This window comes from Myiozetetes cayanensis, unplaced genomic scaffold, assembly GCF_022539395.1.
Source record: "Myiozetetes cayanensis isolate MyiCay16 unplaced genomic scaffold, myiCay2020 scf10, whole genome shotgun sequence".
Classification (NCBI taxonomy): Eukaryota; Metazoa; Chordata; class Aves; order Passeriformes; family Tyrannidae; genus Myiozetetes; species Myiozetetes cayanensis.
In genome coordinates this window covers 8,817,410-8,845,071 of record NW_026086605.1, presented here as the reverse complement: position 1 = coordinate 8,845,071, position 27,662 = coordinate 8,817,410, and the positions used below count along the sequence as shown (strand labels likewise).

Sequence of the window (27,662 nt, the reverse complement as noted above, 5' to 3'; positions counted from 1 at the left end):
TAATCTGTTTGGGTTGTGTAATGGAGAAAAAGCAATGTCTGCATGAAAATGTCACACAAGGAGATTTAATTTAGAGATTAAAAGCTTCCCAAGTGACTTAAAAAAATAGTTTTTAGCCATGAATACAGTACCTCTTCCTTTTAATGCTCTCTGTTTTAATTTTGCTTCTGCTGTGTAATTGTGCTCTGGCTTGTTAATTGAAAGACCCAGTCTTGTAACCCTTACTCCTCTGAGTAATTCCTACTTGCTCTTAAGGTAAGGAGCATTAATATTTAAGGCTTGTGTCTGGAGCTGGTTTCTGCTTTCTGAGTAGGAACTGCACCAGATTCAGAGGATAGGTGGGCCCTCTGTCCTCCCCTCACCTTCAACATCTGCCCCTGGTTTTACCAAGCATTTCCAGGGGCTCTCACCTCCACTCCTAGGTTTCGAGAAGAGTTTCCTAGGTTTGCTCAAAAGCAAATATGATTTGCAGTTTTAATGACTTTTAAACTAATTTTGGAGATTACTTTGGAATAATGCCATGTTATTGAGTACCCAGTCAGTATCTGGGTAAGGCCTGTGGTGCCTTGGCTGACTTTGAGACTAAAATAAGCATGAAGTTGTTACAGGACCCATCTTTCTGTTGAACATTTAAGACAGTATCTAGTACAGCATCACACCAAAATTGTATCTGAGACTTCTAAATTCTAAATAACAAAATAACTATCTCTGATTGGAGAGGTGACTGAGAGAGCACATAATATCATTTTTTCTGGTTGAATATCATTTAAGAAAATACCAGGAGGCTCACTTTAAAAAATAAGAATGTGAAACAGCCTTTGGAAACCCAAAGCGAAGGCACAAGTATTGTAATTAAAACAAAGTGATAGACATTTAGGAACAAATGTGTTTTTTCTTTATATTTTAGTTATTTCCATGTCTCTGTACTGACGCTGCTTTATGTTCCTCTCCTATAGGAATTCCAAGGCCTCCACATCCTCCAGATATATCTCCTTATTATCCATTATCACCGGGCACTGTAGGACAAATCCCCCATCCGCTAGGATGGTTAGTACCACAGTAAGGAGTTCCATTTTTTTCATTTCCTTTTTCTTTTTCTGATGTGTAAAATTTACGTAAAAATGTGTGTTTGTGTGTGTGTGTGTGTGTGCATTGAGTTTTGCCGACTTTGTTTACCAGCTGCCACTTCACTGAGTGTTATGAATTTACCCACCTCATGAAGGTTAATTAAAACTTAAGCTGGGTCGTGTGGTCTTAAACAAACATGAGCAGTTGGACACTTTGCATGTCACCCCAACTGGCTGATGGCTTGTGAAGCGTGAATTTTTAAACCCTTCTGAAGAAATGTTCTTTCCTTGTTATTGCCCTTACACTGCACCATGTGGGTTTTTCTCAGATTTGATTTTCTGGGGACTCAGGGTGGTTCTCATGGACTCTCTTTTTTACCAGGACCAATGTGCAATTTAAAATTTCATTTTCCTCCTCTGTTGAAAGTACTTTTCATTTTCCTTGTGAAACAGTAGAGCTTTGCACTGGCCAGTGAGCAGGATTCCTGGTCAAGATGTGGCTGGGCAGTTGGCATCTAAGGAATGGAATTTTCTTGCAAACAAGAAAGCGGAATTAGTTTACTTTAAAACTGGCCAAGAAAAAAGCTGTGGAAAGTTAGCTTGAAGTTTTGTTTTCTTTTCAGCTCCTCATGTCCCACTTGCAGAGCTTTGTTGGGTATGAGACTCCCTCCAGTAAATGGGTCCTTATTTTATTTTTTTTCCTTATGTTACCATCTCTACAGTGGGTTTATAATACATTTAAGCGCTGCCTAAGCCTTTTGTATAGTGTATTTGATTTAAATACTTATAAAATCAATTTGTATTTCTGGATGCAACAGTTTGTTGCATTATAAATCAAGACTGTTACCCTCTTTTTCTCACGAATTGGAGTGATCATATTTCTTCCAGAAATGTATTGCCCAAAGCTCAGAACAGTTTGCTCCTGCTTGAGGTTGTTTGGCCAGCTGTCCTAACATACCTCTCCACAAGTTTGCCCTTCATGAGGAATTGGAGTTGACATCCCTTAGGGAGAGCACGGCATCCCCACGTACTTCTACATCTTGGGCAGGGAGAGCTGGTGGTATCAGAGACTTTGAGGGCCTTTCTCAAACACGGAAGTGTTGATGCAGGAGAGCTGGAGGTCGGATGTTGGCCACAGCAGCCCACTTCTGGCCACTTTGTGGGCTGCCCTTCCTTATGGGGGTGGTCATGCAGCTTGTTTGGGTAGAGGCTCTCCCACCCTGAGGGTGAGGCATCAGTTCTCGGCAGTCCATCAGCTCTCTGCAGAAGGCTTCTTGTCCAGAAGAGCTCATCATGAGCAGAAAAAAGCCCCAGAGCATTGCTCCCTGAAATCTGAAACTCCTCCTCATTTGTGGTGGCTTACATTACACATAGGACACCCTGAACATTGGTAGAGTGCGTGTCAGCTCCTTTTCTCCTCCTTTCTTGCTTGCAGGGCCTAACTGCAGTACAGGCATCTCATGCTCCTCTGTTACAGCTGCTTAGCTCAAGTTTGCACAGCAGCAACCTCAGGATTTAAAACAAACATACTCAGCTAGTGCCAAAAGTCAAGAACATGAAAGACATGAGAGCGCAGGGAAGAAACTCCTCACTGTCATTGACCTGTGCCTCGTTACTCATCTGTGTCTCAGACATATGTGTCTAGACACGGGTTTGTCCTCCTTGAGCCTCGTGCCATGGCTGCCAAAGCACATGAGTGTTGCCTCATGTGGCCACTTTCACCAGCCAGGTGCTAGTGGCCTAGTCTGTCACTGGAAGACTCTTGTCATCACTGCTGGTTTAAACAAGTGAATACCCATAGAGTACTTACCTACACACAGCTCTTACAACTTCTCCAAGTGGTTTTTTTTAGAGGGGTTGATACCATGACATTCAGTTTTGCTCTAGGAGAGTAGCACGGCCAACTTCACAGAAGTCACCCCAAGGTTTTCATTTCCCCTCTCATTGCCACTTGTGCTTCACCATCAAGTTCCCAACCCATCTGTCCTCAACTGGCCTGCATGTTTCTGGCATAGGACCCACCCCAAAAGCATCCTGCCCAGTCAGATGATATATCTGAAGGACAGATGAAACAAGCAAGCCAGCACAGACAAACCTCCATCAGAAAAAGTTGTGTGTCTTTCATGAGGATGCTGTTTTGCATGTTGCTGTATTTTTTAATTATTGTAATGAGGTGTGATTGTCTATTGGTTACCCACAATACTTCTTGGGGACTCTCCCCCGGTAACTCTTGTCAACACTTGTTAATCTGACAAAAGGCTACAAATTAAGCTCTGTTAATTTAATGTTTTCTCACCGAGATCTAAATACCGAAAGAGGCCCAAAGCGCAACTGAAGTCCTTTGATTCACTGTACTTTATTTTGGTATAAATTTACATTCATTATTGTTTTCCTTTGGATGTGTAGCCCTCAATTAGTGTGATGGCTCCATTAAAGCAAGCGAGACTTCGCCTTTAATTATTACAACAAAACACCTAGTTTCAGCTTGGGGAGAGGGTCTCTATTGACATAAGCAGAGGTTATAAAATTTAATTAGCCATTCCTATCAGATTTATGGCATTCAAATTGTTCTGTGTTTCTTTCCTTTGATCCTTGCTGTACAATCCCCAAGATTTTTGTTCTGATCAAATGAGAATAAAGCTTACTGTGCAGAGAGAAGTTTTTTGTTGTGTGTTTTTTTTTTTTAACCCCCTTTTTTTCTTTCTCTCATTCTCTCTTTCCCTTCTTTTTTGTCAGGCAAGGTCAGCCAGTGTACCCAATCACGACAGGGGGTTTCCGCCACCCTTACCCAACAGCTCTGACCGTCAATGCTTCCATGTCAAGGTGAGTTTAAATACTGAGGTCCTTAACCAAGAGGAAATGTAACTCCTCCTACTGCTCTCTCTGGAGTGCATTTCATCTAGGCAGCACATTCCTAAAAGCACTTTGGTGGGCTGGAAGAGGAGAGGGCGAGGGGTACCTTCCAGTGTGAGGAGAAGGTGATGTCCTAATGCTGGCACTGGGCTTCAAGGACTTGTTTTTGAGGGGGAGGTGGCGGTGTGAGAAGTCATCTTTTAAGCCAAACTAAATGAAAGAGCTGGGAGAATATAATGTTGAAAAAGCAAGGAGGAGAAGTCGTGCTACCTTTTGCTTTCTCAGCGGCTACCAACCAGAGCAGCGCTCTGTGTGCAAGAGGGAAGTCTCGGGAGGGAAGAGGACTGCTCTTCAAGCAGAGTTGGGAGGAAGGTTATTGCGCTATGTTTTCCCCTACCAAAGCTCCAAACACTGATAGTCAACATAAAAGGGCCTGCCTGACCCTCTAAAGCTTTAGAAGTATATATTTCTCCCCCTCCCTCCCTCCAATTAATTCCATCTAATTTTCCAGGGGCTGCTAGTTTTATTTACAAACTGGTTGGCAGCACTATGTTTAAGTAATCACTAATTGCTCCTAATGATAGTTTTATTTTCTGTTCATCTGATTTTCAGTCTGGTTAATTAAATCGGTGGAAGTTTAGACTTTCTTGATGGGCTGAAAAAGCTAATCCATTTTGATGATGGCACGTAATTAAATTAGCATGCATTACATAGCAAGGTTCCACATCTTTTCCCTGCTCTGTCCCTTCCTCTCCATCTCTGCAGTTTAATATGTGAAGGTTGGCGTAGAGATGATTTAAGGAGGAAAAGATTGGTGAGGGCTGGGGGGAAGCACAGCTCATTGAGAAATGGAAACCTTCACCTAGAGCAAATGAGTGAATGGGTAGGGATAGAGTGCATTGTGTGCTTTGGATAAGTAAACGAAAAGCAAAAAAATTAAAATTTGTCCATGTTGGTCCAGCAAATCGAGACACAACTGGAAAATCATCTTTAAAAAGAAAATTAGTGGACCCAGCCCAGTGGAGAAAAAATACTGGGTTGGGGAGAGAGCTGCAAATTTAAACAATGATTCCCTCCCTCTGTTTAATCTTTTAAAATATCTATAAAATACTTGCAGGCATGGTGTGAGGCAAAGTAGAGCTTGATTTAGTTTAATTATTATTACAGAGGCTAGTCATTTGAGGGAGGGGGGAGATGTGGAAGGGGGGGCTATATTCCCAAGATAGACTTTATGAAAGGTATCTAGTTAAAAAGAGTACACAGCAAATTAAATACATTATTGTGGTAATGGGACGACAGAAGTAGAGGTCTATTATACTTATGGCAGTTATAGGAAATGTAGGCTCCTTGCCCTGTTCTAGCACATCCTTTGATATTCATTCCATTCAGCAGCAGGGCCAGGACTTCTCAGAATTAAGTGATGGGTCATTATACTTTAAACACCATGGAGAAGCCTAGATTGGCAATTAAACAGCACTTGCTGACACTCGCTTGTGCCACCCTGTGACCCCCTTTAGATTGAGTTGTTGGAGCTCGGGGCCCTCAGCCTGCTAAATTGGTAGCAGGCACTTCTCCTGACGAGGGCTGGCTCTGAAATCTGCTGGCTTCAAAGGGAGCAAGATCATGTATAAACCATAATGTGGGTGCACCGTGGCTCAAAAAATAAGGCAGGAATAGATGAAATGTTACAAGTGCAAGGGGAAAATGAGAGAATAATGACAAATCTAATGCAACTCAAAGCAGAATTGTTGCACAGAAAAATGCATCCCACTGCTTGTGCATAAAATCAAGGCAGGCAGATGACATCCAGTTAACAGAAACATGTCAACAGTGAAGTAAAGTGAGAGTGAGTAAGAGAGAAGCCCCTGAGACAGCCAGGAACAAAAAATTAGTTATCCTTAACAAGTTAAGACTCATCATTATATTCTGGCTTGGAGCCATAAAAGGAGACAGTAGTGTATAATGAGCTGCTTAGAATTTTTAGGGTGTTTATTGCAATTCATGGAATACTTGTCTAGAGAAAAAATATGGTGAATGTCTTAGGCGAAGGTGAGGGGTGTGCACATACACACAGAGCCTTTCTTTTTGTCTCTGACATAAGCCTGTACACACACACACACACACACACACACACACACATGCTCAGGCACACATGCAGAGTGATGAATAGATTTAAGATGTTTACCCTTTGTTTCGGCCCAGAAACTTCTCTCCTGGTTTCCCATAGATGGGAACACCCTCTGGGCAGACCGTGCTCTGATACACGGTTCGAGGCGTGTTTCCTCATGCCTGCCGTATCAGCTGGAGTGCCTGGGCTCAGCCCTGGGACAGCCCTGGCCCTGAGTAGCCATCAGAGTTGGGAGATGGAGCTGGCATGCCCAGGGATGCCCACACTTGCCCGCAGACATGTTGTTCGTGGCCTCTGGGCAACCTCCCTGCAGGGCCCTGGAACAAGCCTTGGCTTTGCTGTGCTGGCTCTGCCTGAACACTGAAGCCAGGGCAGACCCCAACCTCACCCCTCCATCCACGGTTCTCCAGACCCTTTCTTTAAAAATAGTTCCCATCTTTGCCTACATTTCGGTATAGATCTTTGGGGCATATAATGTCTCCCAACCCTGAATGTTCCCTAAGGTTAGTAACTACAGTTCATTAGTTAGAGTGTGCTTATGAGTAGTTTATAAAAAGGATAATGGGTGACTAATAGTGATTTTTCATAAATGGTTTAGACTGTTAAGGTAGTGTCTTCTGGTTGTTTTAACCATTTGCAACTCTTCGTTGTTGCTTGTAGCATTGCCCCACTCACTTTGTATGCATGCAGTGTGCTTGTAACACCTCTTGATCTTTCATTACTCCTCTGTAATTTGCCTTTAAGGTAAAATGGGACAGGGTTAACTGACTGATAGGCAAACAGTGGACCCACTATGAGAAAACAACTGCAGTGAGAGGAAATCAGGAAATAATTTAGCAGAATTACAAACACCAGACAAACACTACACAGCAGTTAAGTGGTGGCAGTGGAAAATACCTTCTGTAATTGAAATTTCGGGGGAAATTCACTTTTGCTGAATGTAATTACTGAAGTTGGAGTGTAGCCAGGAACTTAAAAATTAACACTCTTCCCCCTCTTGTATTGCCATGTGAGTGGATGTCTGCCTGGAAATAAACAGGCAGTCAGACTTTAGGCTGAAACCTCAACCAGCCCATTGAAGCCCATGGGATTGTGAGAGGAACCGTGGGTTCTGGATCATGTTTTTACAGCCCCAAACACAGGAAGAGATGTGTAAGTCCAATAGGCAACCTTGTATGTTGGACAGAGTCAGTATGAAAAAACGAATGGTCGTTGGTAATGAACACACCACTTCCTTGTGGAAACTGCAAGCCCAAAAATAACTGCTGGGCTGCTGCTGCCTGTTGAGGAAGGCTGCTGGCTGTCCTTGGAGTTTAGAGCTCAGTGAATGAAGTATCCCAGCTGAGGTCAGTGAAGGCTTCACACAGCATGTGCCTGTAGGTTTCTTCTCCTTCACTGCCCTTCCTCCCATCTGGTCACTCTCCAATGTGTAAATACTCTCTCTCTCCTGAACAGTAGTTGGAAGTAAATTTTTCCCATAATTAGAAGTCACTTTTTTTACAGATTTTCTTCACCCTCCTCTATTTTTCATGAGTTGAAGTACCTAAATCTTCATCAAAAAAACCCAAATAAAATAACCCCCTCTCTTTTGTTGAATATGTTTCCTTTGGACATCCCAATCATACAACAGTCCACCATGAAGGCAGAGTTCATTTTGCAGTGTGTTTTCATTTTTGACCAGTTCCTCATTTGAGAGGCAAGTCTGTGACCTAGTTATCATGACCACATCACAGGATCCTCTACAGAAGCTTAACAAGCACCATCTTTTGTCCCCATTGACTCCATTTGTAATCAGTCTTTTGTGATATTTGGAAGCCCTTTTGCAGTGATGAGTCTGATCTTAGTTCCATTCTCATACCCTTGTGCTATCACTGCACTCAGCTATTTTTCCTCGCTGCTATGTGCCCACTCCACTTCCTACTGAGCCCTCATGTCAGACAAATGCAGCTCTTCCTGCCTGCACTCTGAAGGAAGGCTTTTCATCTCCATCTTCATCCTTCATTGTCCCCTTTTCAGTGGCCTAGCAGCATAGTTCTCTCTTGAACACTGGGTCTTGCCTAGGAGAGACATTCTCAATAGACACGTGTCAATTTTTTATTACTGTACTTACACCGCTTTCAGGAGGTCCATTTTTTGCCATTGGTTTTATTTTTGCCATGCTTGTAAGTTATTAAAAAAAAATAAAAAAGTCTCTTACTGTCAGTTTTTACTGTTTGCATTGTACTGTGGCTGAAGGCCCCAGGCGCTGTGTGGACAAACTTTAAGTATGTCCAATCAAAATACATACACAGGAAAATAAAGAGAGAACAGGAAAAAAAATTGATACAAAGGCCCAGTTTGTGTCTTGCTGATGGTGAGGCAGTCCTGTGGCAGAGCTGGGACAAGGATGTCAGTCTCCTTTGCAGCCTCAACATTGTCTTCTGTTCTGACCTACCATGAATGAAAGTATATCCTCAAATGTGTGCTTCTCTCCCAGCTACTTTTGTCAGATGGTGGGAAGGCACTTGGACAATCCACTTGGAGATTTGTGTTTGTGAGTTTTTAGCAGGAGTAGGAATCACCATTTTGCTGCCTATTCTCTGCTTCCCTTGCCATCCCACCCTCCTCCTTCTCTCCATGCCTTTGTTTGTGAGGAACTGCAATTCTCTACAAATTGAACAATTTCACATTCTCCCTGTCAGTCCTTGGTCTTCCCACCACTGCCTTCAAAGACAAAATACTTCTGTCTAATCACCCTGAGTACTACCAACTGATAGACAAAGATCCTCAGAGCTTGTGGTGGACAGTACCTCTTGTTTATGAAAGTACTTCTCTGTCATCTTGTGAATGTAGGGAATGCCTAGGCAGTAGCAGGGGGGCGGATTGTTAAACTCAATATTGGAATTTTTGAGAGGGGAAAAAAAAAAAGAAATCCCATTATGTGTCTGATACTTGTCCACAGCCTACTGATCCATGGTGTATCATCCCATTTTAAATCATGTTGGATAGAAAAGAAATCATTGTATATTGATGACAGAAGAAGTAATTAATTATCTCATAGAGTGTTCCATATTCTTGGGTTATTTTAATTGGACCAGGTGGTTCAAAATCTGAGATGAGAGTACGGATTTGCAGTAAGAAAAACCCTTGTCATTTGCCAGATCACTTTAGCTTTGGCATGTGGGGGAAAGATATTTCTGAAATATTATTTTAGGCTAGATCCCATTCCCTGGAAACCCTTTGACTTCTGTGGGAGTTTTCTGAGGGAAAGGCAGTCAGTCATATTGTACTTTCCTTATTCACTGCAAAAACTTTCTGAGACTGTTGAGAAATAATTAGTAAATCCTGCTTTTGAGAAGTTTGTTCATTTTGGTTAAAATGTAAAAAGTCTGAATGATTGTGCCATGTCTGTGCTGTTATCCCAACCAGGCAATTAGATTCATGAAGAAAGATTGCACATCCCTCTGAATCCAGTTGCCTGTCCATGTATAAGACCATAAACCATAAAGCTGACAACATTTTATTCTCTTAAAAAAGTCGAGACTTGTTATTTTACATGAATTTAAGCCTTTCTAGGTTACTTTAATGGGTCAAAATTGATTAAATTTCACAATCTTCCCACCTTCTGTTAAAAGCAATGTGGCTCAGAGATTTATCAGACACAAATAAATATTTTCTTTTGCTCCATCAACAAAATGTAGCTAATGAGGCATCTATAAGTATTATCAAAAATGCATCTAGAATGTGTTGGCATTAATATTTTATTTTGCTGTCAATATACAATAAAGGATGTCATCCTAAATTCACAACGTGATTCAAAACTATAAAAATTGATTCCTGGGTTGCCACGGATAATTTCTTAGCAAAGAAATGGACTGGTGGATTTTGTTGCAGGTAGCTGAAATTCCACCTTCATACGTGTTCATTCAGTTGAATTCGCCTTTTGTTCAAGATGTTAAAAATCATGATGTCTCATGTCAGTAATGATAATGAAGGGGAAGATTGGCTTTAATGACATTAGAAGAGTCATTATGTTTAATTTATTGCTAATTAATGCTGCCAGCTTTCATATGCTTTGTCTAGCTGTCATGTGCTTGTTATATGCCGGGGTTTTTTTTTTTAATGTGTGTACACATCCCTCCCCATTCATTCATTTTTATTCTGACGATTTACACAGCTTTCTCTCCTCTAGGTTTCCTCCACACATGGTCCCGCCACACCATAGTTTACATACAACTGGAATTCCTCATCCGGCCATAGTCACACCAACAGTCAAACAGGAATCTTCCCAGAGCGACGTCGGCTCACTCCACAGCTCGTAAGTTGTTGCTTCCCTGTCTTCTTTTTAGAATACTCAAAGCATCACCTGTGCATGTGTGGCTTATAAAAAGGGTTGGGTTTGCGAGAATGTTTTTGTTGTAAAACATTTTTTTAATTGCTTTTTCTCTTGTGTTATAATTGATTTGAACATGGTGTATTTGACAAAGTGTGTCAGAATGATGGTAGCAGTCTTTCAGAGTCCTTCTGTGGCGTAAGTCAAGTTGTTATTAATTTCACCTGTTTTAACAAGGAAGTGGTATTTTCTTGATCAAGATTCAAGTTTCTTGACAGTTTCTCTGTTACTCAGTGCCCGATTTGAAGCCTTGAGATATCAGACAAACCACAGGAGACAATAAATTAGAGCATAAATGGCTTGTTCAAAGCTGCAGAGAGCTGGTATCCAGTTAAGGTTTGAACCAAGGAGAGCTCTCGTCTACCTCTGCCCATGGTGCTTCTGGTGCTTATTGCCATTCATTTCACAGGTGATGCACAAAGACAGCATTTTGGTTCCCGTTGATGATGGGATGTAATTATTTCCTCTACCATCGTGCTCACAAGCGCTCCCTATGAACCCATTTTACTGGATGTCCATATCCTTCCAAGGTTTTTGTAGGGACTGAGAGGGTACTTGGTGATATTGCATAAATATGAGATGAGTTTTCCTATAATGCTCTTAAAACTATTTTCATACAGCAACCAGGGTGAAGGCTCTAGAGAACCTTCTGGTCCTCTTCCTAGAGATTTCTGAAGATTAATGCTAGAGAGATTGAGGGGATTAATTTAATACATTCACAAGGGTTCTCACTGTGAGGTCTCTGTTGTATCTTTACCCTTCAGAAAACATCAGGACTCCAAAAAAGAAGAAGAGAAAAAGAAACCACACATAAAGAAACCTCTTAATGCGTTTATGTTGTATATGAAGGAAATGAGAGCAAAAGTTGTAGCAGAATGCACATTGAAAGAAAGCGCAGCCATCAACCAAATCCTCGGTCGAAGGGTAGGTAACAAGGGAAGAAGCACCAGCAGGGACTGAAACTCGGTAGGATTCACAGCTTCTGAATCCCTGTGTCCTCCTGCTATTTTGATAATGACTAGGGAAGTTACGAAACAAAAGGCCATGGGTTTGGTGCCTAGTTTTCGCAGATAGTTCTTGCCAGTGGGGTCATTTATGGGGAAGAGGAGGAGTTAATTAATAGCAGTGTTATTTCAGTGTTATTTCCATGACCTATAGATGAAAAAAATCTTAGATATTTTTATTTTGTCCTAAGATAGGCAGAAATATAAATAGGAAATGAAAAAGTTTTTGAGTACAGTATCAGTATCAGCACCTGTGAGAGCTAGAAGAAAGAGAGTTCCAGTGGGGAAGGGAAGGGGAGACCACCTCTAAAGCTGTGTTGTGGCTCAGGACAAGTGGTTCAGCTTCTGGACCCTCTCCCCTGCTGTTTGTTTTTGTTTAATTTTCTTAATTCTCCTCTCTCAACAGGAGACAAAGGGGCTGAGTGAATGTAAATGATTAGTTGTGGCTCAGTTGAGTTAACTGGAGTTATAATCTGGAGTTATAAATAAAATATGAATGCCAGCATGCCAGATCATCTGTTTTTATCTCTTCATCATGAAAATCAATTCTGACTGTATTTATATATAAATATAATATACTTTGCTGTTGATATGCTTAAAAAAAAACCCAACCACTAGTGCTTTTTATTTTGTCTTTTTTCTTTTCTTCACCTCAGTGGCACGCGCTATCCAGAGAAGAACAAGCAAAATACTATGAACTAGCAAGAAAGGAGCGACAGCTTCATATGCAGCTGTACCCAGGCTGGTCTGCACGGGATAACTATGTAGGTTCCTATGTAGGTGGAAATTTTTTTTGGTGGTAGAGCTTGTAGAAATGCATGTGTGACCTGCCAAACTACGATCACACATTGTACACAAGCCCTACTTGGAAAGCGTGCCTCGGGATCCCAGTCCGGTAACAACAACGGGCACTTCCCTCTGCGGTACTAAAACTACTGGGGATAATTCTCAGCCCTCCACTTTTGGAAAAGGCTTCCTGGGACTAGTAAAGGGTTGGAGTTGGGGCATGACAGTAGAGCTCTGTGAAGAAAGCTCTTAGTTTCAATTTCACCGGCATCTGGAAACGCTCTTTGGCTTGCTGGTCATTTTAAATTTCATTTAAAAAACTAAAATTCCCCTAGTATGGCTCCTCTCCACCAAAACAGATGAATAAGTGTCTTGTGCTTATCTGTGCTTATCTGAGAGTACAGTGGAAAGTGGAAGAATGACTTATCCTAGCTTCAGAGAAGGATTGGCAAAACCAAAAGCATGACTTGTTTGAAAGTCTTACTCAAGTGGAGCTAAACAAATTGTGCCATACTCTACTGTTGTATATTTTGATTATTTTTTGCTTTTTCATGCCCATGTTACCTTCTTTTCTCCTCCCGTCCTCCTTTTTAAAAAGTGTATTGGAATTTGTGGTCAATTCATGAATCGTTTTTAAGACTGATTCCTCCCTCTGTATTTCTTCTTTTGTAGCTAAAAGTGGTAGAATTTTCTGTCTCTTTAAAAAACATAAGGCCAGCTTTCTAACCACTTACTACTATTATATAGCTCCTTCCATGAAGGGTAAGAGGTGCAGATGGTAATAAGTGTTTGCAAGCCTAAGCCCATAAATTCTTGACAGATTTGTGGATTGGTGGGAGCTCTAAACTCCTTTTAATAGGATTATAGCAACATCTTGATTTTTTTTTCTTTTAAGTTAAATAAAAATCATCTAAAACTTCCAAGGTCTCTAACTCCATAATAAACTCTACTCCCTGCCTTCTAGGCAGACTTCCCTGTGCGTTTGAGGACCAATAGCTCTAAGATTGATGTCAGTTACATATAGTGTTACACACTTTGGTTTTGTTGAAGTCTCTCTCTTTCATCCCCATCCTCATCACTGCCTGTTTTATCATAAATATCCTATTTTGCTGTATATGGCAATATTTGCCTCTGAGAATCTGCACTTTTACATGCATGGGTGGGGAGAAGCCAGTTCAGAGTCTCCAGCAAAGCCCAGAGCAGCAGCAGCTCTCTGCACTCTTCTGCCGTTTCAGTGGTGGAGAGTACACATACCCACTTATTTAGCAATATGTATTTAAGGACATTTTTTCAAATCTTTGTTTTCTTGATCATCTTTTCTTTCTGCTGGGCTCAGCCTTGCTCCCTCCTTCTCAGCATAGTCTGGCCTGAGGCTGTCAGACTACAGGCTTGAGGTAGTTCCTCAACACTGTGCAGTATCGTCGTCTTGGGTGTTCAAAGGGAGTAAAGGCTCGACTGAGGTTTCAGGGATGCTCATTCTGTGCAGTGACTGTGCCACTGACAGATGGGCACGTACAAAGCCTCAGTGTTTAGGACCTTTTACTTTTGTCCTCACCGTGTGAGCACTGAGAAACCCTTTCTTCTCAAGCTAAAAAGGACAGGATGAGAAAGCCGGTGCTTTCCCAGCGGCTTGATGCTGTACCCCCAAGTGACCTTCAGGGGGAACCTTCCTGCCTGAGGAGAGCGTGGTACGTTTTGCATCATCCGCAGAATTTATTTATGTCTCCTCTCCTGGTCCATTCACAGCTCTCCCAAGTTCCCCTCCTCCCTCAGTGGTTTGTAGGGTTTTGAGCCCTTTACTCATCAAGCCCCTGGCGGTCTAGTGGTAAAGGCGCTGCGCTATCACCGCAGAGACCCGGGTTCGATTCCCGGTCAGGGCCACTCCCGGGCAGGTGGGGCTCGTTAGCCCTTAAAGGCAACCCACCTACGTCCTAAGGACCTCGCTGCCACCGTCCAAGCTCGCTTGGCCCCGGCAGATGAACCTTAGGATTAAAGGGTGGGCTCAGTTCCGCGCACACTGTGTCTCACCTAAAAAATCCAATGCGCAGGCTGGAAGGTGTAAAGACCTTCCCCAGATCTTCGCTCACGAAGACTGGCCATTACTCATCAAGCAGGGGAACTTTGGGCTGCTTGAAGTGGTTAAATTGTTAGGCACCCTCACACTGGGCTCAAGGATGAGGCCAGCTGTAGCCCAAGTCTTCAGAAACAGGAGCAGTGCATTCAGGAAATGCAGCTTTCAGCCTGCACTTAAATAAGAGAAGAGGATTCAGGGAATCCTTCATGGCTTATTAGTGTCATAAGGCACATTTGCCTTCCTGAGATCTAATATAAGATATTCAGCCATGCTCAGTGTTGGACTCAGAAGTATGTAAGGGTCTAGTCACCTCACCCACCGCTATGTCTAGAAAATTAGTACCAAAGAAGTACTGCAGGCTCTATCAAAACCCATGTTGGTTTGGTTCTGTAGAGCGAGCTGCCAAAATGGTTAGCAAGTATTTATATCTGTGTTTATGTACTTGCATCCTAATAAGTTGTATGGTACAACGAGAGAAAATGTCACAGTCTGCTTAGGAAGACAATCTGTGGCAAAGGCAAAATGGTGCCTTCTGCAGAGCACTTGAAAAACTGCTGCCATAGTTCATTTTTAAAGTCCATATATTGATTTACCTGCATAGTCAAATATCTTCTTGTATCACAGAAACTAAACAAGCAAGCCAGGTGATTCTTCTCCCTGTTTCCTTTGAAAAAGGTATAAAAGAAGTTAGTGGGACCTCTGTCAGTTCTTTGTTAGGAACAGTTTTCAAAGCTTGTGTTGAAAAGGAACCAGAAATTCCTGGTCCCTGGCTGACATTCCTCTATATCAGCTGTTTTTAACAGATTGTTCCCTAAAGGCATTACAGTACTTTAATACCTGGCTTGAAGAGTTTGTGAAGGCAGACTCCTCACCTCTGGTCTTGCTGGCCCTCATGAAGAAGTTATAAGGTCTTAAATTGAAATAGCCCTTGAATTCCCAAATGAACTGCTAAAATTAAGCAAATTTGTCACAGATGCGTGTGTTAATTTATGAAAGTGGCCTCCTTGAGATTAAATAAAAATCAGGCTTATGATCCTGAGGCAGTTGTCTGGTTTTGGTTACATTGTTGAAAGGTGGAAAATATCCACCGACTTCCACAGAGTTACTGTCAATCTAGATCAATATAGGTGGAGCAGAGTCTGAGCCTCTTGTATCTCTATGTGATACATGTATTTCAAGATACTATGTTTTCCCTCTTCTGTTCTCAAGGAGCTTTAGGAGCAATACTTGTCTATCTTGCCTGCCTGTCTTGTTAGACTGATGGCTGCTGTAGCAATTGACAACTTTCCATATCCCCCAAAAAATTATCTCAGACATGTTGGAGATGATTTGTCAGCAGCATCCAGGCTACAGGATTATGTGCATGTTGTTCAAAATACCTTTCAAAATGGATGGTGCACACAACTTTTTGCATCTCCAGAAGCATCTCGTAAACCTGGAGCAGCCTGGGCAACAGGATGGAATTTTACAACCCTGAGAAAGAAAGGAGGAATCAGTATAGAAACCCCATGCCACAAGGGCAGCTTTGGGAGGAAAAACAGGGCAACAACAAATCAGTATCCTACATTCAAATTGGGGGAATTTTTTACTTCCAGGAAACCTATCATAGTGAATGTCCCAAATGTTACAGTGGATGTGCCACACTGAAACCCATCTTGACCATGTAGCTTTAGAGGCAGACCAACCTTCTGAGAAAGGTGCCCACCATGTGGGAGAACCTCTTGGCTTTCCTACAGATGCATCTACCCATTCAAAAGTGCTGTGAGATTCCTTCTTCCAAGACATGTTTGTTGTCTCTTGACCACAAGGGACTCCTGCTCTGGGGTCTTCTCAGCAACTCTTACTGCCATGTCTTCAAAAATCAGGATCTCTTGCGCTGTTCAGAGGCCCAAAAGTCTTTGCTTTTAGCATCTGGGGAGTTGTGAAAATGAAATTACTCTGTTGCCTACACTAGCCTTGTTGTACTGCTCTGCAAACTCTGTACCTCAGTGTTAGAAGAATTTTGTTGGAAAAAATAGCTTTTCTCTTTTGAGCTATGCTTATTACTTTCTAATTTTTCTATTGGAAAGCAATCATTGCATTTCCACAAAAGTTGAACTCCCAGTTATCCTCTCCCACACTGTTGGAGGGAAATTGAGAAGTGGATTTTCTTCCCTCAGTCAAAAACCATAGTAAATTGCATGATCTTGTGGTACAGTGGGAAAGGGACAGTTTAGCAAAATATTACTGGTTATTTTCATTGTGGCAGAGCAAAATGTAGGAAAGTTCTTGGCTATGTCTGGATATTTTTCTTGTCCTGGCATTGCTTTCTAGGTTGTCAGTGCACTTACAAAACTGCAGGTTAGGATTTGCTTCACTGCTGTGGCTTCCTTGTCTGCTTTAATGGTTAGGTTTTGGTGCTGAGGAACTCCAGGGGCTCAATCTGAAGCAGGGAGGGTGCCTGAGTGAGGTCAGTCTCCCTCTTTTTTTCCCTCCCTTCCTCACCAAAACATGACCACAAACAATTTATGAAACTTCAGGATGCAGGAGCGTACACACACGTCAAATATTTTTATCTTGGTGATGATCTTAGCTCTAAAGTAGCATCCTGCAAGTCATTTTCCCCCCTCCCCAGATGCTCATAGTTTTGGTGGGTGTTAACATTGGGGGGAGCTGCAGTGTCCTAAAAGTCACAGGGAAGGCAGGCAGAGCCAGTCCCAGAGTGCAGCATCTCCTTGGGGTCCCTCAAACTTTCCTGCCCCAAGCGTGAGCCAGTGCTGCACTTCCATGGGGAGCTTCCCACACCAGCCACAGCCTCACTGCTCGGTGCTGACTTTCAAGGGCACTTGTTTTGGCTTGTTTTTTAAATCCTTCTCCTTTGTGTGTGTTTTCTGCAGGGAAAGAAGAAGAAGAGGAAAAGGGATAAGCAGCCAGGAGAGACCAATGGTAAGTAAAAATAACTCTAAATCTCTTGCTTAGTGGAAGTGTGGCAGTCCTGGTGTGACCCTTCTAGGCACGGGGGGGGTGGGTACAGGTCTCCTGGCCTCCGGGGAGCCGGTCCCTATACTAGACAGCTTTTTTTTTTCTTTTTTTTTTTTAAAATGCACTCCAATTATTTACACGTTACTGCCCTTCTAAAACTAGTAACCCAAGCCATTGCATGTGAGAACCTCATGTGACATTAGCTGAATTTGTACGTGGTAGTTGCCAAGCCTTTAACTGCAGAGCCGTAGTTGTAATGCCTATGCCATCGTTTTTAAAGTTGTCCGCTTATTTTGCGCATATGTGTGTGTGTGTGTGTGTGTTTGGTGTTAATTTGGGCTGTACCTGTGTGTTCTGATGCATGCCTTACAGTGGTAAATCGCACCCACTTTAAATTAAGGAGGTTTGCCGTTCTATATATAGGAAATTAGAAATACTGCATAGGCAATCTCATAGTCGATTTCGAAGAAGCCCTAACTTAGTTTTTTTGAAGCCTTTGTATAATTTGTTCTTTTTTTTCAGAACACAGCGAATGTTTCCTAAATCCTTGCCTTTCACTTCCTCCGATTACAGGTGCTAACGTCATTTTGAGTCATTTAAAATAGTTTATAAGCTGCTTTTTAATTTTTTTTCCTGCCATTATAGATTTTAACATTAAACACTTATGACATTAAGAAAAAAATACCATCCACACGTTTTGATAGTATTTATTATCTATATATCTTTATTATGTTTGATAGTATTTTTTAATTTTGGTTTGTTTTTTTTTTTTGGTTTGTAACAATTGCTATTAAAACAGTAATACAGTAAAAATAACGCAAGAGTTGTACTAACTGTGCAAATTGAATATGCAGTATTTCTTTAAAGAGACTGATAAAGAATGGAAGCAAGTCAGTAATGAACCTCCTTAATCTAATGGCATTTTTCATGGCTCCCACTAAGTCTTCTCACATTAGCATGCATACGCATTTTTTTATTATTATTTTAGTTTTGGATTTTTTTTTCTTTTCTGCTCAAGCCACCTATTCATTGCAATTCACTGGCTGTACTAACTCAGCACCTTGCCATGCTTTACGTTTTATTTTCTGGCTGACACTAACATATTCATTTCGCAATCTGCTTATCCTTATCCATTCTTTTAAATACAAATTAATGAAAACAAATAAATTGAATGTTATTCCAAAAGCTGCATTATCCCAGGAGATATGATTTCCTTTTTTTTTTTTTCTTTCTTTTTTTTTTTCCTCTTATTTTGTATCTGAGTTGAAGAAAAAAGCATGTTCAGGATCTAACTTCCATACTCAGCTTCTTTTCTTCCTTTTTCTCCCCTCTTAAAAAAAAAAAAAAAAAAAAAAAGAGAATAAAAAAACCCAGCCCAAATAAATATTGTCTGAAACATCCTGCTAGACCAGCTCAATGACGTTCTTCTACCTGCTCTCTTAAAAGGGAAAGAAACAGTCCTTTCTAAAGGGATACTGCAGCTTTAATTGCAACAGCTAATCTCAAGAGTTGAATAAAAATGTGATTATCACTTTTTTTTTTTAACTTTTAAATCAAAAGTCAATATTTGCAATTAATAACGAGGACATTGATTTTTATTCCCTTTTTTTATTTTTATTTTTTCCTTATTTTTATCTTTCTCTTTTTTTCTCTCCTTTTCTCTCTTCCTCTCTCTCTCTCTCTCTCTCCCTTCTCCCCTTTTCTTTTTTTTTCCTCTCTCCCTTTTCTGCTCGCTTTTCTTGAACTCATTCAGACCTGAGCGCTCCTAAGAAATGCCGAGCGCGCTTTGGCCTTGATCAACAGAATAACTGGTGCGGCCCCTGCAGGTGTGTATAGTTTTCCCAGACTCGCTATGGCTGATTTGCAGCTGGTTTATTTGGTACTTTCCCCTTTTTTTTCTCCTGCCTTGTTGCTTTGTAGCTCTGTGTTGTGATCTAGAAGACACAAGGGAGTGGGACACTGCCATCAGTTATCGTCTCTCTGAAAGGATTTTGCTTTTTTTTTTTTATTTCCTTTGTTGGTGGTTGTTGTTTTTTTTATTTTTTTGCCTTCCTCTTTGCTGCTGCTAGCCAAAAATCCACTGTAAAACAGCATCAACCTTAAGCCCATCTGATCTGTGGCTCAACCACACTCCTGCCTTCCCAGCCTCCACCCAAGGAAAGTCACTCCCAAAGCCTTTGAGTGCAGTACCGACACCAGAACAGGTGCATGGCTGTGTCGGAGGTTTTTTTGGTTTTCCTTTGGCTCGTTGTGAAAGTCCTGTTTTCTTTCCTGCCCTTGGTACGAGGGGAGATTACCAAATAAAACGGAGGTGATTGAAAGCTAAACGTAGCTGTAGCTAAGATGACGCAGACCAAATGAGCTCTATCCACCATTGTGTTGTATTTTTTGTGTTTACCTTATGCTAACAGATGCAAATACTCCAAAGAAGTGTCGGGCATTGTTCGGGCTTGACCGACAGAGTTTATGGTGCAAACCATGCAGGTATAATACTACCCATTAGGCCTTTGGGGAAATAAAAGCAATCTGTCCTCTTAGTGCATTTGTGTGATTTTATTTTTTTAATCTTTTTTCCCCACTCCCCACCTTTCTCTTTCCCACAGCATCAATTGCTAATAATCTTTGATCTTTGGAATTTCTCGCTAATTTAATGCCATTTTCTCTCTTTCTTTACCAATAACCTCTCCCTGGTGGTAGAACTGGGAACAAGAAAACTCAAAGTCCTGAAAGCTGGCAATTTTTTTTTTGCCTTTTTTTTTTGGTTATTTTTTCCAGATTGCCAGCAAAATTAATGTTTAGCTGGACTGTTTATATTTTGTCTTTCATTTGTGTCTATGTCCGCTGCCTTCAAAGGCTTTTCAAAAAGGTTCTGGGATCTGCAGCACTAGTGTTTTTCTCATGATCAGAGATGTAAAAGCCAGTGTTTACAGCTTGTATTCATTTTCTGGTATTATCCGCAAAATTAAATACCTGCCTGTAGGCTTCTATGCCTCAGTAAGGTTTATGTAGATAACCATTTTTTAAAACAATCTAATGTCTTTTTTTGATTCCAAAAGTACATTTTTTACTACATTTTATCCTAAAAATTGAGCTGTAAACATCTGTGCTGTAAACAAAACTAATTACAACTTCAGTAACACAGTTTCCAGCATTAAAAGTAGATGAAAGATATCAGAGAGCCCAAATTTCGGCAGCCCATGTTCTACTGGAGTTTAATTCCATGTGTAACTCAGTACGTACTTCTTTCTTGGTGGAGGGATACCGAGTAGTTCTTTTCTCATTCCTTTTTCCTTATATGATCGCATTTGGTTAAATTTGTTGTTTCTTTATTCTGATACAAGCAGTCTTTGAATTTGGAATATTATGATGGTAGGTATTTCAAACCAAACCACTCTCTTTGTGTAGTGATTCCTCTCCCACATTTTCCCCTCTTACTCATGCCAGTCCCATGTGCTCCATCTCATTTAGAATGTAGATCAGACGTCCATCGTATTTTGTGTATGCACGCAGTCTTGTTTGTGCTTAGTGTCGAGGAAAACACAGATGGAGGGTGGTGGTGTGTGTCAATATATACCAGATAAGGCACCAGAAATGTCTTCAACAGATTGCATATAGTCCCATTTGAGACATGCTAGTCCAGGGTGTTGGGCTCTTAGATGTCAGTACCAGTACATATGTTAAACAGGCTTGGAAAGAAGCAGTTTCTTAAACCTTAAAGGAAGAAGGGTTCAGTTGAGAAGAGCTGGATAAGCTACTGCAGTGTGTCAGGAGGCTCGAGTCTCATTCTAGCCAAAGACTCCCATGCTGTGTTTAGTTAGGCTCTGTTCTGTGGTTAGCTCACTGCACCCTATCAGCTGATATTTGTGTAGTCTACAGATACAGTATTTGAAGCATGTTAGGTTCTGTGTGCCAAGTACCAGAACTGGGGGCACATCATGTTTGTGTTGTTTTATCTTTCCCTGGCTGCTTAAGTAAACAATATACTTTTAAAACTATGTTTTATCAGCAAGGGGACTTTTTATTTGGTCTGTACAGTGCTTAGGTTACATGGGAAGCATAAACCTTCTCTTAACCCCAGATTTTGGTCAGAGGTCTTTGCAGCGCATCAGGGACAATTTCAGTGGTATAGCTGATAGCTTTAGACTTACTGATACAGAATTAACTGCCTTTTTTTTTTTTTTTTTTTTTATGCATGGAGGCATTTTATCACTAGGTATTAGTGGTAGGTATTTCTCTCCTAGTTCTGGTCCTAACCATCATAACATTGCATTTGCTGGCATGGTAGCATTTTGTAGTGCCTCTTAGGTGCTAAAGATGTCCAGTTTGCTCTTGTGATAAAAACTGAGACATCTTTACTCACAACAACAAATAAACTCTTGTCATCCTCTGTGGCTTTCACTCATGGCAGTTGCAACATTACAGGTTTCCTGGTGCTGTCCCAGGGCTAGTTTTAAGGGCAGCACAAGTGGGGTCAGGTCTGTTGGTATTTACCAGACTGATGGAGCAGTTGATGCCTTCAGAGCAACACACAAGTGAATAATCTTCACTAGTGTTTCTGAGGGGAGATGGGTAGTATTTTTATCCCAGCTTGTAGGAGAGCAAAACTGAGGCACAAATAGTTCCTTAGATTTTTACTTATTCCCATTCACCAGAGTTGCCTGGTGTTGTTCACTTCTGTTAAAATTAGGCTTGCATGGTTTGGAGTTTTACTGTTTGTGCCTTTTGTCCCACCCAACCCTAACATGTATGTAACCACAGGTAACACATGGTGGGATTGACAGACTGGAGACATCTCCCCCCTTGAGCCATCATAATTGAAGTAAATGGCTTTTCAGTGGCCACACTATTAAAGAGTTTAATATACAACAGAAGCAGAGGAAGCAATCTGCTCACTTAATAGTAATCAAAGGAAAATTACTTCAGGTAGCAGAGCAATGAGTTTAGTTTTTAAAAGGTTGTTAACTCTGCAGAGTCAGAAAATCAGGTAGACCTGGTTTAAGGCTGCTTTGCCATGGAAGCTCTTTCTTTCAGGCCACAGAACTTAAATAATATTAAAAAAAAATTGAAATGCTGGCATATACTAGACTCAAACTGCCTCCAGTTAAATAATTAACTGCCTTGTAGGTTCAGTTAAATGACTTCTGGACCCCCATCAATGAGGCAGGCAGAGCTTGAGTCTCTGCTTGCAAGTAATTTTAATTTAGGGATGGAGAGGGAGTCCTGCAGTCTCCAGATTGTAAGAATGCACCTTTCCACACAAGTAATATTGGTGAGGTTTGTGAAGCTTCAACTGTTCTGCTTTGCCGCTGGAGCTGCACAGAGTGTCCAGACATGAACTGTGCCACAGGCAGCACTGCACAGCTGAAGCTAGAAATTGGTGAGAGAGGAGAGGGGAGAAAGAGCAGCAGAACTGTCTTTAGTCAAGAGCCAAAGACTACCCATGGTGTTTGTGGATTGTAGAAGAATTAACAGGTTCTGTTTTGAGCCCACCAAATTAATTTTTTTCTGTCTTTTAACGTCGCTCTAATAAAGCATGGTTTACAGCCTTCACTTGCTGTCTTCTATCTTTCTTTCTTTCTTTTTAACCTTTGAGTTGCATGGTTGTCTTTAGTTTTTTAGCATGTATTGATCTGCAGGCTAACGTGGTTAAAACTCTAATAGCCCTAACCCCTTACCTTGCCATGTGGAACGTGGAGCAGAACATGAGTCTCTGGAGGAAGGGATATCACAGTGCTGGTCCCTCACTGAAGATGGTAAAAGATGGGTTTCCAGGGTTGTTGTTCCCTTCCTGGCTGTGGGAGATGATATTTTTTGCTTCCAGAATCAAGCTGGTTTGATCTCCCTTGTGGTCAAGAAGCATCTAGCCCCATTGCTTAGACAACAGAGCTTGGTTTAACCCAAACACAGTTACCGTACATAGGGGACAACACTGGTGACCAGCAGTGGATTTGGCACACCTGTGTGAGTGGGAAATGTTACCCAGTGACCCTCAATTGCTGTGCCACACTCAGGCATTTCCTCTGATGGAGTTGCTGAGCTGGGGCAGCGTATCCACAGGAGGGGCAGAGCAACCTATTCCTTCACATTGGTGGCTTTGTGCAGCTTAGCTGAGCTTCCAAAGTTTTTGTGGCAGAGCTGCTCTAGGCAGACTTTGTCATATGCCTTGGGCTGTACGACAGCTCTTCAGCACTTCCCATGGAAAGTGTGCTTGTGAATAGGAGGGCTGGAGAGCCAGCATTCTTAGGGTCAAGGTGGCCACTGAACATCATTCTGCCAGATGCTGTGGTTGTTTGCCTCATTATTTCTGTCCTGCTGCTAGAATTGTCTTGCAAATACTTGACAAGAGAGATGGTGTGAAACTGTCATCTGTTTTCATTGCTCCTTGACATTGTTAAGTGGACAGAGGGAGGAGAAAAGATCTCTGTCGGGTCACTTATTTATTAGAAGGTGAGCAGCTCTTGCAAGACTCTCATATTCCCTGGTGTGAAATAAGCTCCATGTTGCTCCTCACCTTTGTACCTGCCATCATGCTCTTCACCTACTGAAATTGGATCCCACTCTGGAGTTACATGGATGGCCTCTCAGAGGAAAATTCCCCAAAACGCAGATGAGCAGCTTCCCAAATCTACCACTCTCCCTTAAAACAAAAAGTAAAACTGAGTCGATTTAAAGCCACAACCTGCAGGCCATACAACCAGTTATTCTCGTTATTTTGAATCATGCTCTGTTTATCCTGTTCTTTTCCTGTTTTTTCTTCCGTTTGCTTTGTTTGTTCGTTTTGTTTTTATTTCCCCTCTCTCTTGTTCTCTCTATTATATATCCCTCCTTTCTGACTCTTGACATTTCTGGATTTGGTGTGGTTCTTAACAGAGGAGAAAGCAGTGAGCGGTAGTTTGCAGCTGTTCTTGCCTCCCAAGGGCAGGACATCCTAGGAGGCGACAGGTGATGCAGGTGTAGAGGTAGCCCTGTTGAGTTGGACAGCGGTATGGGACATCTTGAGATACCATCAACTATCCAGAGTTTTTATTTTAGAAGGATTAAATTAGGATTAAATTTCTTTATTCTTTTTTTTTTTTTTCTTTTTCCATGGAGGAGAGTTTGTAGATTAGCACAGTGGGCTCCAAAAACCACTTATCTGATTTTCTGATTATTAAAATAAGGAAAGGAGGCAGCCTGAAGAGGAGGGGGCTAAAGACACAATTGGTGAATCCTTTCCAAATCCATTAGCCAGGGGGAGGTTTCCAAGTGGGCTTGGTGCCAAGAACACCCCGCCAGACCCCCAGGATGGCACGTGGGGCCAGGGTGCCACCCGTGCAGAGCCCAGAGTAGCAAATGGACGGCTCTTTGCTTTAGATAACTGTCTCCATCAGCATCTCTGCCCTTTATTCACAGATAACTCTCTCCCTGTTTCTAGGAGAAAAAAAAAGTGCGTTCGCTACATACAAGGTGAAGGCAGCTGCGTCAGCCCACCCTCTTCAGATGGAAGCTTACTAGACTCTCCTCCGTCCTCCCCTGCCATGCTCGCCTCCCCCTCCAGAGACTCGAAACCACAGACTGAACAAACGCAACCCCTCTCGCTCTCATTGAAGCCCGACCCGCTGGCGCACCTGGTGATGATGCCGCCGCCATCCTCGCTCGTCCTCGCCGAGAGCGCTGCGAGCAAGCCCGGCGCCCTGCCTGCCGCCAGCTGCCCCAACGGGGCCCTGGACCACCCGCCGGCCGCCCTCCCGCCGGCCGCCGCCGCATCCCTAGCACAGCCCTCGACGTCCTCCTTGCATTCCCACAGCTCGCTGGCGGGGACACAGCCCCAGCCGCTCTCCCTCGTAACCAAGTCCTTAGAATAGCTTTAGCCTCGTTAGCCCTTTCGGTTTTCTTGTGGGGGATTGAATTCTGTTGGTGTTTGGGGTTTTGGTTTTGGGTTTGGTTTTTTTTTTTTCCCTTTTCTTTATTTTTTTTTCCTTCTCCTCCTCGTTGTCGTCCGCTGTTTGTCGTCGTTTCTCGGTTTTGTTTTTAATTCGTGCCATGTGGCTACATTAGTTGATGTTTTATCGAGTTCATTGGTCAATATTTGACCCATTCTTATTTCAATTTCTCCTTTTTAAATATGTAGATGAGAAAAGCCTCATGATTCTGCCAAAATTTTTATCAACAGCTGTTTAAAGTCTTTGTAGCGTTTAAAAAATATATATATATACATAATTGTTATGTAGTTCCAATAGCTTAGTTTTAAAGACTGATTTTAAAAATTAAAAAAAAAAAAAAAGAAGCAATTTTGAAGCAGCCCTTGCCGGAGGCATTGGTTCTTTATTATTTGTATTAAATACGAGCTTGCGAACCAATCATTTTACATCTGGTTTTTAAACCTTTAAGGGCACAACGAATGCGGTGCCGCTACTACTTCTTTTTTTTTTCTTCCTTGTGTGAAACAACCTTTATTGTGATGTTACTTGTTATTGTTTAAATGTACAGAAACAAAGGGTTAAAAAAAAATGTGTTAATATACCTTGTTCCATGGTGTTGTTCTTTTTGGGGGAGGGGACGCTACTCAACAATTAAAAGTATCACAACGCTATTGGACCAGTAGTATTTATTGCTTTAGAAATTGCTTGTTGTATCTGTATGTTGTCCCTTTTTCAATGTTTTTTTCTTCCTTTTTTTTCCTTGAAACATTGTATAAAGGTTTTTTTTTTTCCTTTAGTGTAAGCATCTTATATATAACAACTCATTTGTACAAGGTTTTTAAGTTTATATATAAATGTGTATATATATATTTTTTCCGGGATTTTGTTTTTGATTTCTTTTTGTGATTTTTTTTTTTTTTTTTTTTTTTTGCTATATGAAATACAGTTGCCACCAAATGGACATTTGCAGATGCATTTTTTCAAGGATCAATAGTGTAAAAAGTAAAATTGCTTTAAAAGCCATTACACACAAAAAGACTTGAAAATTTAGCAAGGGAATTTTTAGCAACGGTGTTTGGAAAAATAGCAAGGTCCAAGTGTCTCCCGTTCAGAACTGCAGCTGAATCCCCTGCGACATTAGGACTGTAGACTGTGTGCAAAATTTTTATGTGCCAAAATTCTCAGTGACTTTTAACTTTCTCCCAACAACTTTATTATTTTTTTTAATGCTGTAATTTTTTTGTTCATCATGTTTTGCTGTGATGTTACATAGGTAGATATGTATGTAGTTTTAATGTCACCTATAACAGACGTGTTTGGTAGCAGATTGTCCGGAAAGCATTTAAAATGAAGAGGTATAAACCCTTAAGGGCCAAATTCTGTATATTAGATTATTCATAAAAGGAAAATCAGACTGCCACTTTTATGTACACTTACTACATACAGGTAGGTAGCAAACTTAAAACAAAAAAAAAAAACCTAGGCATGTTGATGTTGCAAAAAACGCTGTATAAAGCTGAAAAATTGTTCATCTGTTCATTCAGTGCCATTGTAGTTGACATGAAGCGATTGTAAAACTGTCTCAGATTTTTCTCTGGTTTATTAAGATGCTAACTATAACATTTTTTGTGAATACTTTGAATGTTTCCTAACAGTTGTGATGTTACTGTTCCGTTTTATGCTCTTATTCCGATTTTCATTTTTAATGGTTTGGAAGCCATTTTTTGTAATGAATAAATGTTCATGCTGTACAGTATCTGTAGCATGCAGTTCTGGATTAATAAAAGCAACTTAGTATGTGCAGAGAATGACTTGTCAACTCATTTGTGCGTTGACTGCATTTTATCTGGCTGGAAAGATTTACAGGCCGAGTGAAAAACTTACTGGGGGAAAAAAAAAAATCTGTGAAAATCGTGGCAAGTTGCAGCCCGTTCTAGTTGTGACAAATCCCGTTTCCTTTGGGTTCCCATAGTACTGCCTATGTGCATTTGCACTGGACCTCTCCCTGCTCAGCACACTTTTGCATGAATAGCAGCAGTTGAAAATCCTTTTTATGTAAAGCAAATGGCACATGATTTGGCAAAAGGCAAACAGCATGTGAGCTAAAGGAATGTTGTCCTTCCGTGTGCGGTGAGCCTGACTGGGGGACGACGGGAGATCAGGGCTGGTGATACCTTTAATTTTAATATATTTCTGTTTGACCTGGTGATCCCACAACACAGGGCTACAAGGGTCACCCAGGAGAGCCCAGGTAGCCCTAATTAGTCAAAGTCCTTATGCTGGCCTAAGGGTTTATCTCCTGGACACAGATTTAAGTCCAATTTTGCACATTTTCTAAGTGGAGTGAGTCCTTGCAGCACAGCTTGTTCTCAGTGCTGAGCATCCAGCATCCACCTGACACAGCAGCGCCTGCAGATGCTGCGGGATAGGAGTGAGTTTACATGCAAGAATTTTTATTACATGGTTGATTTGTTTGGGTTTTTTAAACTTAGTGGGGATTTAAACATAATTTCCAG

General features: G+C 41.4%; 1 protein-coding gene across 1 annotated transcript in view; it reads left to right on the top strand.

Moving 5' to 3' along the window:
- Positions 1–26,948, top strand: part of TCF7L2 (transcription factor 7 like 2) — a 177,360-nt gene extending 150,412 nt beyond the window's left edge. Inside the window, 9 exon segments of the mRNA XM_050338016.1 lie at positions 957–1,047; positions 3,804–3,890; positions 10,220–10,345; positions 11,185–11,344; positions 12,081–12,188; positions 17,161–17,209; positions 17,768–17,818; positions 18,999–19,071; positions 24,660–26,948. Coding sequence (XP_050193973.1) covers positions 957–1,047; positions 3,804–3,890; positions 10,220–10,345; positions 11,185–11,344; positions 12,081–12,188; positions 17,161–17,209; positions 17,768–17,818; positions 18,999–19,071; positions 24,660–25,089 — 1,175 coding nt within the window. The 3' untranslated portion in view covers positions 25,090–26,948.
- Positions 26,949–27,662: the final 714 nt, after the last annotated feature.